The sequence below is a fragment of the Macaca fascicularis genome, chromosome 19 (genome assembly GCF_037993035.2).
Source record: "Macaca fascicularis isolate 582-1 chromosome 19, T2T-MFA8v1.1".
NCBI lineage: Eukaryota > Metazoa > Chordata > Mammalia > Primates > Cercopithecidae > Macaca > Macaca fascicularis.
In genome coordinates, this window is record NC_088393.1 from 19,160,136 (window position 1) to 19,175,066 (window position 14,931).

The 14,931-nt window shown below is 58.6% G+C and overlaps 1 protein-coding gene across 21 annotated transcripts in view; it reads left to right on the top strand.

The window, feature by feature from the left end:
- Positions 1-14,931, top strand: part of CRTC1 (CREB regulated transcription coactivator 1) — a 100,717-nt gene that overhangs the window by 76,999 nt on the left and 8,787 nt on the right. For 13 of the 21 annotated variants that reach the window (XM_045380582.3, XM_045380584.3, XM_045380583.3 and 10 more), the window contains 5 exons: positions 499-539; positions 953-1,173; positions 6,645-6,769; positions 10,094-10,402; positions 12,864-12,968. In XM_045380582.3, coding sequence (XP_045236517.1) covers positions 499-539; positions 953-1,173; positions 6,645-6,769; positions 10,094-10,402; positions 12,864-12,968 — 801 coding nt within the window. The remainder of the gene's footprint in view (positions 1-498; positions 540-952; positions 1,174-6,644; positions 6,770-10,093; positions 10,403-12,863; positions 12,969-14,931) is intronic. The other 8 variants (XM_045380585.3, XM_045380587.3, XM_074026422.1 and 5 more) reach the window with 1 other exon arrangement.

Sequence of the window (14,931 nt, forward strand, 5' to 3'; positions counted from 1 at the left end):
ATAGTCCCAGCTACTTGGGAGGCTGAGGCAGGAGAATGGCGTGAACCCGGGAGGCGGAGCTTGCAGTGAGCTGAGATCCGGCCACTGCACTCCAGCCTGGACGACAGAGTGAGACTCCGTCTCAAAAAAAAAAAAAAATAAATAAAAAAAATAAATAAAATAAAGATTAACAAAGATCCACATACCATGTTCTCCCCCGGCTCCTTCTCTGAAAAGAGACTGCCCACTGAGGGCAGGAGCAGGGGGAGGGAACCCATAGGGAAACCCTGTCTGTGCAACTCTTGGCTTCACCCTGGGCATGTCTGGGGCCCGCCCCTCCACCCTGGGGAGTGCCCCTGTCCTCCATCTGCAGGTCTCTGTGGCCCCAACAAGCCTGGTTCCCATGGTGCATCTCTGGGGTTTGTGGGAATATCAGCCGTTTCAAGGAGGCCCAGTGCCCAAGAGGAGGGCCCCACAGGGCGTGCCCCAGGGCTCAGGCTCTGCTGTCTTCTCTTTCAGACGGGGTCCAGGCCCAAGTCCTGTGAGGTCCCCGGAATCAAGTAAGTCTCCACAGGGCCCCCCACCGCACACCGCAGCTGCTGTGCTGCTCCGTCCACCCTGGGGCATTCCGTCCACTCTCTTGAGGTTGCAAGTCCCTGCAAGAGGGACACCATGTGACCGGAGGCCAGTGACAGAGCCCCCACATGCCCACCCCTCAGGCACATCATTTCCAGGGATGATACCCTCTCCTGGGTTCAGGGAAGTTGTTGCCCCCGGGCCCCCACTGTCCCCACCGGGTGATAGGCTGCTTTCCAAGGTCCCAGCCAGGTGCTAGCCGACAGTGGTTTCCCAAGCACACAGCACCTGATGGGGAGTGCCCTTTTGCACTGCTGATTTTCTCCCACCAGCCCCCTGCCCCCCGACCAGCCCTGCCGCACGAGCTCATTCCTGCCTCCCTCTGGCCTTTCCCCAGCATCTTCCCATCCGCCGACCAGGAAAACACTACAGCCCTGATCCCTGCCACCCACAACACAGGGGGCTCCCTGCCCGACCTGACCAACATCCACTTCCCTTCCCCGCTCCCGACCCCGCTGGACCCCGAGGAGCCCACCTTCCCCGCACTGAGCAGCTCCAGCAGCACCGGCAACCTCGCAGCCAACCTGACGCACCTGGGCATCGGCGGCACCGGCCAGGGTAAGGCAGGAACACTCTGCCCTCAGACAGAGCACCAGCTCGTGCAGACAACACGGGCATCTGCAGGATGACTTGGCAGGGTCCTGTCCCAAACACCAGGGCATGGGGGAGAGGGCTGGGGGGTGGCCAACAGGCTGACCCAGCGGGCACAGGCATCCCAGGTAGGGGTGGGGCCTGAGTGCAGGCCTGGTAGAAAGGAGCGTGTGGTGCCCCCAGACACCAGACAGTGGGTTTGAGGGTGTGTGATGGTGCTTTCGGGAGTCCAGGAGGGGAGCCCTGGGGGTTTTAACCCAGCTGGGGTGGGCTACGCCTTCCCTCCGCCCCTCCTTGCCCCCAGCCCCTCATTGGGGGGCGGGATCAGGCCTGACCTGCTTCCTCCACCCGACATCTGACAGCGACCACCTGCTTGTCACACCCCAGTCTCCCCACTCCCACCCCTGTCTCCAGCTCCACACTCCTTTCTTCCTCAGCCACATCCACAGGGACGTCGCACAGGCCCCTCGCCCGTCCCAGTAGCTCCTGGCACTGCTGCTGCCCTGCTTCCCCCGGGACCCCCCTTCTGTGGCTACACTGATTGCAGAGGTGTCCCCCCAACTCCTCTGTCCTTTTCCAGACCTGGACCTGGCCCATTGTCAGCGTATCCTGTCGGTTCCGCCCTCAGGACCTGGCCTAACCTGGCCCCTCTCCCCAGGCCCCCAACCCCCTCTCCACCCAGAACAGCCACCAGCCATGGCTTCCTCTGCTTGGGACATTGCACAGCCCCTAGCTCCCTTTCAGTGAAAGCCTGAGGCCTCCAGGGCCTGGGATGTCCACCCTGGCCCACCCTCCACCCTCTGACCTTAGCCCCAGCCCCACCTCAGGGCCTCTCTGCACATGTAGTTCTTCCCCTCCAGGCGGCCGCAGGCCTCCCTCCCTCCCCTGCCCTGCCCCGTTCAGAGCTAGTCCGTTTGGCAAGGCCATTCCAGCCCTGGCCTCTCCTGCCACATTGCTTTCCTGTACCCCTGCCCTGGCCCACGTTGCTGCTCCATCCTTAGCTGTTGCCTGTGTCCCCCGTTGGCTGTGCAGTGTGTGACCTGCATCCCGGGGGTGGCAGGCACCTGGCTTCCAAGGAGGAGAAATGGCGTGGCTCCAACTAGCCCCAGGGGGTGGGACAGGCAGGGGGATGCACTAGGGGTGGGGGTAACACACGCCACCTCGCTGTGCTCTGTCCTGCCCCAGAGCTGCAGAATGAACCGGCCCCGGCCCAGTCCACAGCCCATCCTGCCTCTGCCGCAGGCTGGGAAGGCAGCACCAGGCAGGACTTTCCATGAGACAATCACATGCTTACATTTGTAACTGGCAGAATCCCCCTGGCTGCCCTGGAAGAAGGAGCTGTTGGGAGGGGTGGCCGCTGGAGCAGGACAGCACCCCAATCGGGGGCTCTGCTGGGAGACTCCAGGGTGAAATTGGCCAGCCTGCGAGCCGGGTTGGTGCAGGGAGTGAAGGAGAGGGAGGAGCCTGGAGGCACTCTTGGCTTTGGTGCCAGCAGGGCCAGGGGCAGGCAAGGGGTGTGGAGGGTGCCGTGAATGTTCCTGGGTATTTTGGAGGAGGGCATGGGGACCAGAACAGTGAAGAGGGGACAGGGCCCCAGCCCGAGCGCATCAAGGCTGTGTTCTGACTCCCACACCTGGGCCCTGGGCCCGAGGGGCTCTGCCACTGGACAGAGGGCACCAGAGAAGGCCCAGAAAACACAGCCGATTCGGAGGAGCCCTGTTCATTGTCTCCAGATAGACAGGGCCAGGCAGGCAGCATCCAAACGCACTTGCGCGGAACCAGAAAGCCAAAGGCCAGCGCTGGGGCTGCAGGTACCTCTGCCCTCCATAGAAGCCGCCATCTCCCAACCCCTGCTTTTCTCCTCACATCTCCTCACGGCCACCAGAGCACATAGCCCCCTTCCCGCTGGAGGGTCCTTGGCAAGTCCCCAGCGCCCGCCCAGGAGCCGCGCATCTCCAGCCGGCGCCCAGTCTAAACAAGTGCAAGGAAACACACAACACATGTGGAAGGCGGAGCCGGTGCTGGCCGGAGCGGCCCGGTAATGCCTGACATGTGTTGGGTTGTTTGTGAACCTGCCGCCCAAGCAGCTCGCCTGGCAGGGGCTTTGCTTTCTGGGCGCCTTTTAAATCAAGCCGAGCTGCCGGCCCCTGGCACACACGAAGGTGGCCCCCTCCCTTCCCCGAAGCCCACCCGCCAGTCGGAACGTGAGCTCCTCGGAAAGGAAGAGGCCTTTGTGGCTGGGGAGACAGTACCCCCCTTGGCTCCATCTACATTTCCCGTATCCCTGGCTGCTTCCCAGAGTGCAGGAGGAGGGCAGGCCCTGGCTTCTCCTTCCTGGCCCAGCTTTGAGTCCAGGCGGGCCCTGCCACCTGGCCCGCCCTCCCCTGGCAGCTCTCCCTGCCCGCCCCAGACTTCCCCTCCAGCTGGCTCTGCGCCTGTTCCCAAAGGTGAGCCAGGTTGCCAACAGGAATTCAACAGCAAGGCGCCCGTCCGCCATCCTGGGCCAACTGGCCTCTCTAGGGGTGGTCGAGAGCTCACTTTGTAGCCAGTGGAAGATTAAAAACCCCCTTGTATTCAGGGCAGACGTTAGAGACTGGCAGCCCAACGGCCCAATCCACCCCATAATATGTTTCTTGTAGGCCCGCAGTTGTGCATCTGTGATATGGCCACAGGCCACATCTCGACGTTTCAGACAACAGCAAACCACATATTCAGCAGTGGCCCCATCAGAGTATAATGCCATGTCTTACTGCTCCTTTTCTAGGCTTAGACACACAAGACACACAAGTCCTTACCATTGTGCTACAGTCGCCTACGGTTTGTTTGTTTTTTTTTTTTGGAGACAAAATCTCACTCTGTTACCCAGGCTGGATTGCAGTGATGTGATCTCGGCTCACTGCAGCCTTCGCTTCCCGGGTCCAAGCAATTCTCCTGCCTCAGCCTCCCGAGTAGCTGGGAGTACAGGTGCCCGCCACCGTGCCTGGCTAATTTTTGTATTTTTAATAGAGATGGGGTTTCACCACATTGGCCAGGCCGATCTCAAACTCCTGCCCTCAGCCTGCCCCGGCCTCCCAAAGTGTTGGGATTACAGGCGTGAGCCACTGCGCCTGGCCAACGGTATTCAGGACACTCACCCTGTACAGGTTTGTAGCCTGGGAACAAGGGCCCTACCATCTGGCTGAGGTGTGCAGAGGCTCTGCCATCCAGGTTTGTGTAAGTTGCTCTGTGATCCTCATGCACAGCCATGAAATTGCTGGACAATGCATTTCTCAGAAGTCACCCCCATTGTTAAGTGATGCGTGACTGTACTTAGAATCAACATTAAAAAACCAGGGGAGTGGCCGGGCGCGGTGGCTCACGCCTGTAATCCCAGCACTTTGGGAGGCCGAGGCGGGCGGATCACAAGGTCAGGACATCGAGACCATCCTGGCTAACACAGTGAAACCCCGTCTCTACTAAAGAATACAAAAAATTAGCCGGGCGTAGTGGCGAGCGCCTATAGTCCCAGCTGCTCGGGAGGCTGAGGCAGGAGAATGGCGTGAACCCAGGAGGTGGAGGTTGCAGTGAGCCGAGATTGTGCCACTGCACCCCAGCCTGGGCGACAGACCAAGACTCTGTCTCAAAAAAAAAAAAAAAAAAAAAAAACCAGGGGAGTGCCAGTAGAACACCAAATTTCTGGCTGCTCTTGAAGAATCAGAGAGCCCAGTGACCATGAACAATGTCCTGCACCTCAAGATGGGCCACAGTGCTCCAGTTTGCCTCAGGCCCCACCCGCCCCTATCGTCCCACATCCATACCCTCACACACTCCTGACATCTGCCCCTACTTTTGTACCGAGCCCGACCTCTGCTTCTGACCTGGGCACTGAGCATCTCTTGGCCTGCTGGATGCACGAAGTGGTGGATACTCAGGAGAAGATGAGGGAGTGGCCCAGGGTCATGACTCTGAGTGTGCTCTGAGCAGGCTTCCCCCAGATCCTCTCGCCCAGGCATCTGTTGATGCCTCCCTGGACGCCAGGGTCTGCAAAGGGCGCTTGCTGCCTGGGGAGCAGTCGACAGCACCAAGCTTCCTCCCACACGCGCAGCCAAGCAGAGCTGCCAGGGCGTCCGAGGGGAAGTGCAGGCGTGACCAAGCTCGCCCCGGTGAGCAGCTGCCCTAGGCACGGACAAGGCTGTCTGTCATCTCCCCTCGGCGCTTGTCGGGTGTGTTCCGTGGGCCCACTCACCCGCCGTCTCATCTGCCGGAACAAGGTTAATCTGGTGCTCAGATCTACCGGGGTGAGTCAGGCGGCTTCACCCCCGCCTTGACTGCAGGCCAGACGCTCTTCAGAGCCTGCTCCTGACCTCACCAGGGCCTCACTTTGAACCAGAGAGGGCGGCGGTTATCGTCGCCATCTCACCAGCCAGGAAACCGAGTCTCCAGGATGGATGGGGGTCAGGCCAGGCCCCCAGGGCTCCTCCTGTCATTGAGGGACCTGTTGCCTATCTGGCATGGTGCCCACGATAACCCAACCAGCCCCAGCTACTGCCACGTTGAACTTGTCCTCACCCAGCTCCATCACTGCAGCAGAATCCAAGGATTTGGTTGCTCAGGGCAAGGGCCTCTGGGGCCGGGGTGAGGGAAGGGGTGATGAGGCAGCCCCTGGCAGGACTTCCAGCAGGAATGAATGTGTCAGACCCTAGGGCAGAGAGGGGGAAGGATGTTGAGGAGTGACGTTCTTTAGTTCAGGCAGCCTGACGGGTGGCACTGCAGCTCGGGGAATGCGCCAGGTCGGGGGAGGAGAAAGGAGATGTGGGACATGGGGGACAGCAGGTGCTCAGGTCTGGGGGCCAAGAGAAGCAGCTACAGGAATGGACACATTCACCAAAGGAGGGCAAGATCCATGAGGCAGTGGACAAAACCACAGCATTGGGCAGGACTTGCTGGCTTGAAGCTAACCACAGCCCAAGCCATTTTCAACCAAAAGAAAAAAAAGACATTTATTGTCTCCTAAAAGTGGGAAGCAAGCTCAGATGCTGCCTCTCCCCCATAGCCCTTCAGCTAGCTCCTCCCCTCGCCACAGGATGCCCCACGCACGGCTTCAGACAGCCCTTCCTGGAATTCCATCCAAAGTCCCTGGGAAGACTCTCATTGGGCCAGCCTGGTCACATGTCCATCTGGGGGCCAATTGTATGCTCCAGAGATGGGGACGTGCTGGTTGGCTGGCTGTGAGACACCCGCTTCGTGGAAGGAAGAACAGACTATGCAGGACTGTGGGACCCCTGGGTTAGGGATCAGGGCCTTCAGGGGGTGCCCAGGTTTGGCAGTTGGGACATGCCCACGGGCTTCTGTCTGAGCAGTTAAGCTATTCCCATGCAGTGTGACTGTGGGTGTGTAAGCAGCCCTTTCTCAGTCATCAGTCTCACACCCACTCTCCCTCCCTCCCACTTCCTTTCCAGGGATGAGCACACCTGGCTCCTCTCCACAGCACCGCCCAGCTGGTGTCAGCCCCCTTTCCCTGAGCACAGAGGCGAGGCGTCAGCAGGCATCGCCCACCCTGTCCCCGTTGTCACCCATCACTCAGGTGCGAGGGCAAGTGGGAGGGGGAAAGGGAAAGGTGGACCCCTGGGTCTACCTCTTGGCAGGCCTCCTGCTCCTTCCAGGAGGCCCTGAAACCTTGAGAATGCTCCCAACACTTCTAATTGTTATCATATTTTCAGGCCGGGCGCCATGGCTCACGCCTGTAATCCCAGCACTTTGGGAGGCTGAGGTGGGTGGATCACTTGAGGTCAGGAGTTCAAGCCCAGCCTGGCCAACATGGTGAAACCCTATCTCTACAAAAATACAAAAAATTAGCCGGGCATGGTGGTGTGTGCCTGTGTTCCCAGCTACTAGGGAGGCTAAGATGAGAGGATCACTTGAACCCAGGAGGTGGAGGCTGCAGTGAGCCATGATCACACCACTGCATTCTACCCTGGGAGACAGAGTGAGACCCTATTTCAAAAAAAAAAAAGACTCAAGAGCTTAGCTTTTGATTTTTCAATTTGCTGTATTTGCTTATCTACTTTTCTGGGTAGTTTGTATGTGTCTCGGAATTTGTCCATTTCGTCTTTGCTATCCAACTTGATGGCAGAAAATTGTTCATAATACTCTTTTGCAATCCCTTTTTTTTTTTTTTTTTGAGACAAAGTCTTGCTCTGTAGCCCAGGCTGGAGTTCTGTGGCACGATCTCAGCTCACTGCAGCCTTGCCTCCTGGGCTCAAACCATTCACCTGCTTCACCCTCCCAGGTAGCTGGGACTACAGGCACCACGCCCGGCTAATTTTTTTTTTTTTTTTAATTTTTAGTAGAGATGGGGTTTCACCATGCCAGCCAGGCTGGTCTCGAACTCCTGACCCCAAGTGATCCGCCTGCCTTGGCCTCCAAAAGTGCTGGGATTGCAGATGTAAGCCACTGCACCTGGCTGTAATCCCTTTTTTAAAAAAGTTTTGAGACAGAGTCTTGCTCTGTCACCCAGGGTGGAGTGCAGTGGCGTGATCTTGGTTCATTGCAACCACCGCCTCCCAAGTTCAAGCAATTCTTGTGCCTCAGCCACCTGTGTAGCTGGGATTACGGGCGCCCATCACCACGCCCAGCTAATTTAAAAAAATAAATAGGCCGGGCACAGTGGCTCAAGCCTGTAATCCCAGCACTTTGGGAGGCCGAGATGGGCGGATCACGAGGTCGGGAGATCGAGACCATCCTGTCTAACACGGTGAAACCCCATCTCTACTAAAAATACAAAAAACTAGCCGGGTGTAGTGGCGGGCGCCTGTAGTCCCAGCTACTTGGGAGGCTGAGGCAGGAGAATGGCGAGAACCCGGGAGGCGGAGCTTGCAGTGAGCCGAGATCGCGCCACCGCACTCCAGCCTGGGTGACTGAGCAAGACTCCGTCTCAAAAATAAATAAATAAATAAATAAATAATAGAGATGGGGTTTGCCATGTTGGCAAGGCTGGTCTCGAACTCTTGGCCTCATGCAATCTGCCCACCTCGGCCTCCCAAAGTGCTGGGACTATAGGCGTGAGCCACCACACCTGGCCTTGTAATCCTTTTTATTCACATAAAATTGGTAGCAAAGTTCCCATTTTCATTTTCTGATTTTAGTAATTTGAGTCTTCCTTCTTTTTTACCTAATCAGTGCAGCTTCATAGAATGAGTTAGGAATGTTCACTTCTCTTCTATTTTTTGGAAGCATTTTTAATTCCTCTTTAAATGTTTGGTAAAATTGGGCTTGTGTAATGGTAAATTCCTGTAGTCCCAGGTACTTGGGAGGCTGAAGTAGGGATTGCTTGAGCCCAGGAGTTTGAGTCCAGCCTGGGGAACATAGTGAGATCCCATGTCTTAAAAAAGAAAAAAAAAAAAAAGGGTTTAGTAAAATTCAGCAGTGCAGCCCCCTGTGTCTTAGCTCAAATCTGTTGGGAAGTTTCCAATCTCATCTCCTTGTTATAAGGCTATTCAGGTTTTCTGTTTTTTCTTGAGTAAGTTTTGGTCATTTGTGCATTTCTAGAAATTTATCCATTTTGTCTTTTTAAAAACAAAACAAAAAAACCCTAACAGAACTTTGACATTTAAAAATTTTTTTTTATTTTTTTATTTTAATTTAATTTTATTTTTTTGAGACAGAGTCTCACTCTGTCGCCCAAATTGGAGTGCAGTAGCGTGCTCTTGGCTCTCCTATAGCCTCTGCCTCCCAGGTTCAAGCAATTTTTGTGCCAGCCTCCCAAGTAGCTGGGATTACAGGCATGTGCCTACCACGCCCAGCTAATTTTTGTATTTTCAGTAGAGACAGAGTTTCACCATGTTGACCAGGCTGGTCTCAAACCCCCGACTTCAAGTGATCACCCCACCTCAGCTTCCCGAAGTGCTGGGATTGCAGGTGTGAGCCACCGCACCTGCTGCTTGTTTGTTTTTAACGTAACCACAGTGGCATTGTTCACCTACAACCAAGTTAATGGTAGTTCCTTGGTACCTGGCAATGCCCGGCCCGAACTCCATTTCTCCCCGCCCCTCGGCCCTCATGTCCCCTGTCTGCTTACAAAGTTGTCTTATTCAGATCGAGATCCAGACAGAGCTGTGGGCGCTGGCTCCTGGCAGCTGTGTCTTCAGCCACTTTATGAGCTAGGCTGTCTTAATCTGACACCTGCCCCTTCCCTCTATCTGGAAACTCTTTTCCCTTCACAAATGACCCACTGGTCCTCAGAGGCCGGGCATCCTGCTAAGCGGTTTTTGTCCCATAGCTCCTGAGCACACTCAGCCTTTCTTAGAGGGCAGGGACCCTACCTTCCCCAAGGACTGTCAGCTTGGTAGCACCTGGCTGTGAGTTTCCACCCAGACAGCCAGCGTCACACACTTCCCTCTCATTGATTTTCCTCTTTCCAGCTCTGTGAAGGCCTGAGCCAGCCCTTGGTGAGGGGCCATGCTGGTATCTCCAGCAACCCCATCCTCTCCAGCATCCCCAGGGTGGGCAAGGCTTTGGGAGGCCGAGGCAGGTAGATCACTTGAGGTTCCCCCGCGGCACCCACAGGGGCTGGGAGCTGGCTGCTCACTGAGCCACCAGGGATGGCCATCCTGGGCTTGCCCTGCAGCTGGTGGAGCGGCCTGAGCTGCACGGCATGTAGTATGGGTGCAGGCGCAACAAGCTGGAGGAGGTCAGGTCCTGCACAGCTCCAGCTGACCCCTGGGGCCCTGGGTGAGGCCCACCCTCTCTAGCCTGGGCTTCCTCATCGTGAGGAGCACTGAGCCCAGTGGCTGTCCATGATCACAGGCACTTCCACCCCACCTGCTGAGCATGCCAGGCTGTGGGGGCCTGAGGGGACCAGGCACTGACAACCAGGACCCGCCCTGCTTGACGCTCTCCTCTCCTGCAGGCCGTAGCCATGGACGCCCTGTCTCTGGAGCAGCAGCTGCCCTACGCCTTCTTCACCCAGGCGGGCTCCCAGCAGCCACCGCCACAGCCCCAGCCCCCGCCGCCTCCTCCGCCCGCGTCCCAGCAGCCACCACCCCCGCCACCCCCACAGGCGCCTGTCCGCCTGCCCCCTGGTGGCCCCCTGTTGCCCAGCGCCAGCCTGACTCGTGGGCCACAGCCGCCCCCACTTGCGGTCACGGTACCGTCCTCTCTCCCCCAGTCCCCCCCAGAGAACCCTGGCCAGCCGTCGATGGGGATCGACATCGCCTCGGTAAGCCCAGGGTGGGGGCCCTCGGGGCCTGGCTGGGGGTCTTGTGAGGACAGCCCGGGGGCTGCAGAACAGTCAGGTTACCTGCTGCATGGGCCAGGGGTCAGGACCCCAGTGAACGCTGCCCGGGCCCAGCCCTCCACGGGGCTACCCTTGGAATCAAACTGAGACTGTCACTCCCTGTAGAGATGGAGAAACTGAGTCATGAGCAGGTGGCTGGCCCCAGACTCCACCCAAGGTGGGCCACCCCATGTTTAACTGCCGAGCACCCCCTCTTGGCCTGTCTGACCTCTCCCATCCAAAGCCAGGCTTCCTTGGAGGCAAGAAGAGTACAGCATTCTCAGGGCCGGGGCGCAGGCTGGGGGCCAGGGGTGACGTAAGCTCATCAGGGAAGGAAAGGCGAGGCCAGTCTGAGAGGCGGCAGCCCACTGGGCACAGAGCCTGGGGCCCAGGGCTGGGGGCTACAGCTCAGACCATTGGACTTTCTGCTCAGGGCCAGCTCAGGCAGACAGGGCTGGGCTTTGACCCCATACCCACAAATCTTCCTGACTCTGCAGACCACCTGCTTGCTCCAGTGGTGCGGGCTGGATGGGAAACAGCTGCATGGGGCCACATCCAGAGAAACAGGGACCTGTGTTTGGGGCACGAGTCCTCCCACTTGACCCGGCTGCCAGCCGCAGGCTAAATGTCCTCCAAAAATTTGTGTGCTCTGCAAAGAACAGCCCCCTGAGCGGGGTGGGGCAGGCGGGTGAGCCTACAGGTAGAGCTGCTCTGACCTCTCGGAGGGTACCACCCAGGGACCCCGGATGGGAAAGTGCCCAAGTCTTTCCTTTGGTGGAAACACAGCAGGTCCTGGGGGAGGCTCCCAAGGTGGGGCCTCACCTTGGAGCTGGGTGGTGTTGGAGGCACAGGGTGTCTGGGCCAGGTGCAGGGACGACCCTCTAGGGCTCTTAGGTCAGGTTGTCTATGCCCAGCACCCCCCACAAGAAAGACGGCTTCCTGCCCCCACTTCAAGTCAGTCATCCCTAAGTAACAGTGCTGGCACTTGTCACCCACACAGGAGAGCTCACTGCCACCCACCGCCCTGCCCCACCCCACCCCACCTGGACTCAAGCCCTACCCCACACTGCCCAGAAAGTGCCACCAAGGACATGGGGGAGACAGCAGTTATAGGCCCTGGACTGGTCAGGCTGGGCCTCATTCAGTGACCAGCTCAGACAGGTCAGGCAAATTGTCTGCAGGCACACAGCATGGCTGGGCCGTGCCAGGACCAGAGTATGGTCTGAATCCAGGGCCTGGCCTGGCCCAGCCTGCCTCTCTGAAAGGTCTGGGTCATAGCAGTGAGATGCCCGGGCCTTTGGTCCCTCGAGCAGGTGGAGGAAGTGGCTGCCCCTTGCAGGTCTCAGACGGCATAACCCAGGTTATGCAGTAGGGCAGGGATAGTGACTTGGCTGCCCCGTGCTGGGAGCCTGGGCTGCTAGCAAGATGGCCTTCACTCAGTCCCCACCCTTAGAGACGGGCCAGACCGATGGGCTGCAGACTTGGGGGCTTAGAGAGGCAGAGGACCTGCCCAGGGCACACAGTGAGGGAGAGCCGGGAATAGGAGGCAGCACCCACCTGCCCAGCCTTGGATTTTCCCTGCCCGTGAGGCTGTGTGTGTGTGGGTTGTGGGTGTGCACAAGTGGGTGGGTGCAAGTGTATGTGGTGTGCACCTGCATGGGTGTGCATGCATGTGGATGTGTGTGCATGTGTGCATGCGTGGGTATGTACATTTGTGGGTGTGTGGACATTTGTGGATGTATGGACATTTGTGTGTGGGTATGTGTGCATGTGTGGTGTGTACATTTGTGCGGATGTGTGCATGTGTGCATTTGTGGGTATGTACATTTGTGTGTGGATGTATGCACGTGTGTGCATTTGTAGGTGTGGGTAGACGTGTGTGCATGTGTGGGTGTGCATGCGTGGGTATGTACATTCATGTGTGGATATGTGTACGTATGTGGGGGTGTCCATATGTGCGTGGATGTGTGTGCATGTGTCTGTGTGGGTGTGCATGCGTGGGTATATATATTCTAGTGCGGATATGTGTGCACGTGGGTGTGTCTCTGTGTCGGTGTGCATGCATGAGAGTGCACGCGTTGCTATCTGGGTCTGAGCCTGCTGAGTCAGGGCCAACCCTCTGATCACCCTCCTGTAGCTCTAGGAAGGAGGGCAGTTCTCCACCCTCCACACCGTTCCTTCCTCGGAAGCTGGGTTTGGGGGCGGCTCCCCCGAGGTCTCAGGGACCCACCTTTCCTGCAGGTGCCCAGGCTCCTCTGCCTACCAGTGGGGTGGCGACATCACCAAGGTGTGAGGGGTGGGGGGACCTGCCTGGGGGCTGATCAGGCTGCTCCCAGGAAGTAGGGACTGGAGCCCGGGCTTGGGGCAGCTGGGCTGCGGCGTGCTGACCTGTCTGTCATCGCAGGCGCCGGCTCTACAGCAGTACCGCACTAGCGCCGGCTCCCCGGCCAACCAGTCTCCCACCTCGCCAGTCTCCAATCAAGGCTTCTCCCCGGGGAGCTCCCCGCAAGTAAGGGGCGTCGCCTCCCCCTTGGCCTGCGGGCACCAACGCTCGTCTTGTTCATGCCCCGTGTGTTCCCTGCCCGCTGTCTGTCCTCATGCATGTCCTCATGCATCTCATCCCGTCCACGCCATCAGACCTGAGCTGTGCACCCACCAGGCTGCACCAGGGCAGGAACCCCACAGGCCCCTTCCCAGGAGCCACCAGGGCCTGCCTCTGCTGAATACTACTAGGTGGGGGTGACAAGGGTGCCTCATGTACATTAGTGACATTAGCGATGGCTGTGGCCCTGCCTGGATGTCCGCATTGAGTGGCCCAGGGGCGATGCCCTCCACACCCAGTGTGCCACCCGGAGAGTGAGCTGGAGCTTTGGGGGCTCCCCCGATTTGGGGGCGCAACTGAGATGGCTGGCCGGCCCGCAGGGAAGGCGCTGACTCTTCGGCCCTGCTTTCCCCTTCACCCCATAGGCAGCTGTGTTTCTCCAGAACCACTGGCCCAGGAGGTTTCTCTGAGCCACTCTGCAGTGTCTCAGGGCCCTTGTCCCCATTCCACAGACGGGAGACTGAGGCCGGCCTCAGACCTCACCCATCAGCCCTGGGTTTTCCTGCTGCGCCCAGCACCATAGGACCGTGGCTCGCGGATGCCCCAGCCCCTCCCAGGTTCAGGTTCCTCGGAATGCCCCTCCGTTCTGCCTGGCCGGTGGGAGCGGCCAGCCTGGTTCCCCACTCAGCCTGCTCGTGTTGTGCTTAGACATCAGGTGTGGCCAGTAGACCCCACATTCCATCTAGAACATGTGTCCAGGAAAAGGGGTATCCACAAGGCCAACATCCAGCCCCCAGCTTTTTTTACCCTGGTAGCAGAGCCTCCCCAGAACTCCACTATCTTGGGACCATCTCATCCCCACAATTTCACCGAGCTGAGAAGCCCCTAGCAGCCACTGCTGTGCCCCGGGTGCTGAAGCCATCCCTGTCCCTGGTAGAGGGGATGCTCTCGTCCTACTTCCCAGCTAGATAGAAGAGTCGCCCCTCCAGGGCTGAGGTTGGGCTCCCTTGTCCCAGGGCAAACTGTGAGTGCCACAGACAAGGACAGCGAAGCCCCTCTGCCCCCATCTCCAGCTCTCACACGTGTGTAGGGACATCTGCCCCATCAGGCAAGGGCTGTCTGGGATCACTGCGTGTAGCCCTGTGTTCTGGAGGCGAAGTGGGGGGCAGCAGTGGTCTCGGGGAGGCATGGGGGTCAGCCTGGTGTCTGCGCACGCTCAGTCTGTCCACACTGGCTCTCTGAGCTCTCGGGCTCTGGCAGCGTGTCTGGTCTCGTCGTGTGGTGCTGTTGGGGATGGCGCTGGGGGCGCTGGAGAAGCGGCAGGTGGGGCCTGTCGCAGGTGGGCAGCCCAACGGGGGCTGGTTCCTGAGTGAGGTCCCTCTTGCGTGTGAGACAGGACAGGAATTAGGGGTGAAGCCAGTTTCTCTCAGGAGAGAGTCACCAGTACGTCTGGTGAATTTTTGGGCCCCAAGCCAAAGCGGGTTAGTTTGCCAGGCAGCGAGCAGGTGGCGGTGTTGTCGAGCCCACGTCTGTGTGTCTGGTGTCCGTCGTGCGCTGGTGCGGGAGGCAGGCGGCTCTTGGAGGTGTGGGGACATCAGGATGGGGCTCTCAGGAGCAGATCGTTCTAGGTGGAGGCCAGACCTGCCTTCCCTCTGCACTGTGTCTCCAAGGACTCACCCATCGATCCCACAGGCCCAGACCACCCCACACCTGCTGTGCCCTGCCTCGAGTAGGCACTGTGTGCACCCCAGCAAGGCCCTGGGCCGCAGGCAGCTACCATTTGGTCCGGTTTGTGGCTTTCTCCCAACTTCAAGCTCACCTTTCTGGCAAGCCCTCATGGCAGCCTCACAGGGAAGCCTCAGCCTGTGTTCCCCCGCATATGCCAGGTCTTTTTGAGCCCAAGCCCACAGGGACAGGATCAGGTGCTGTC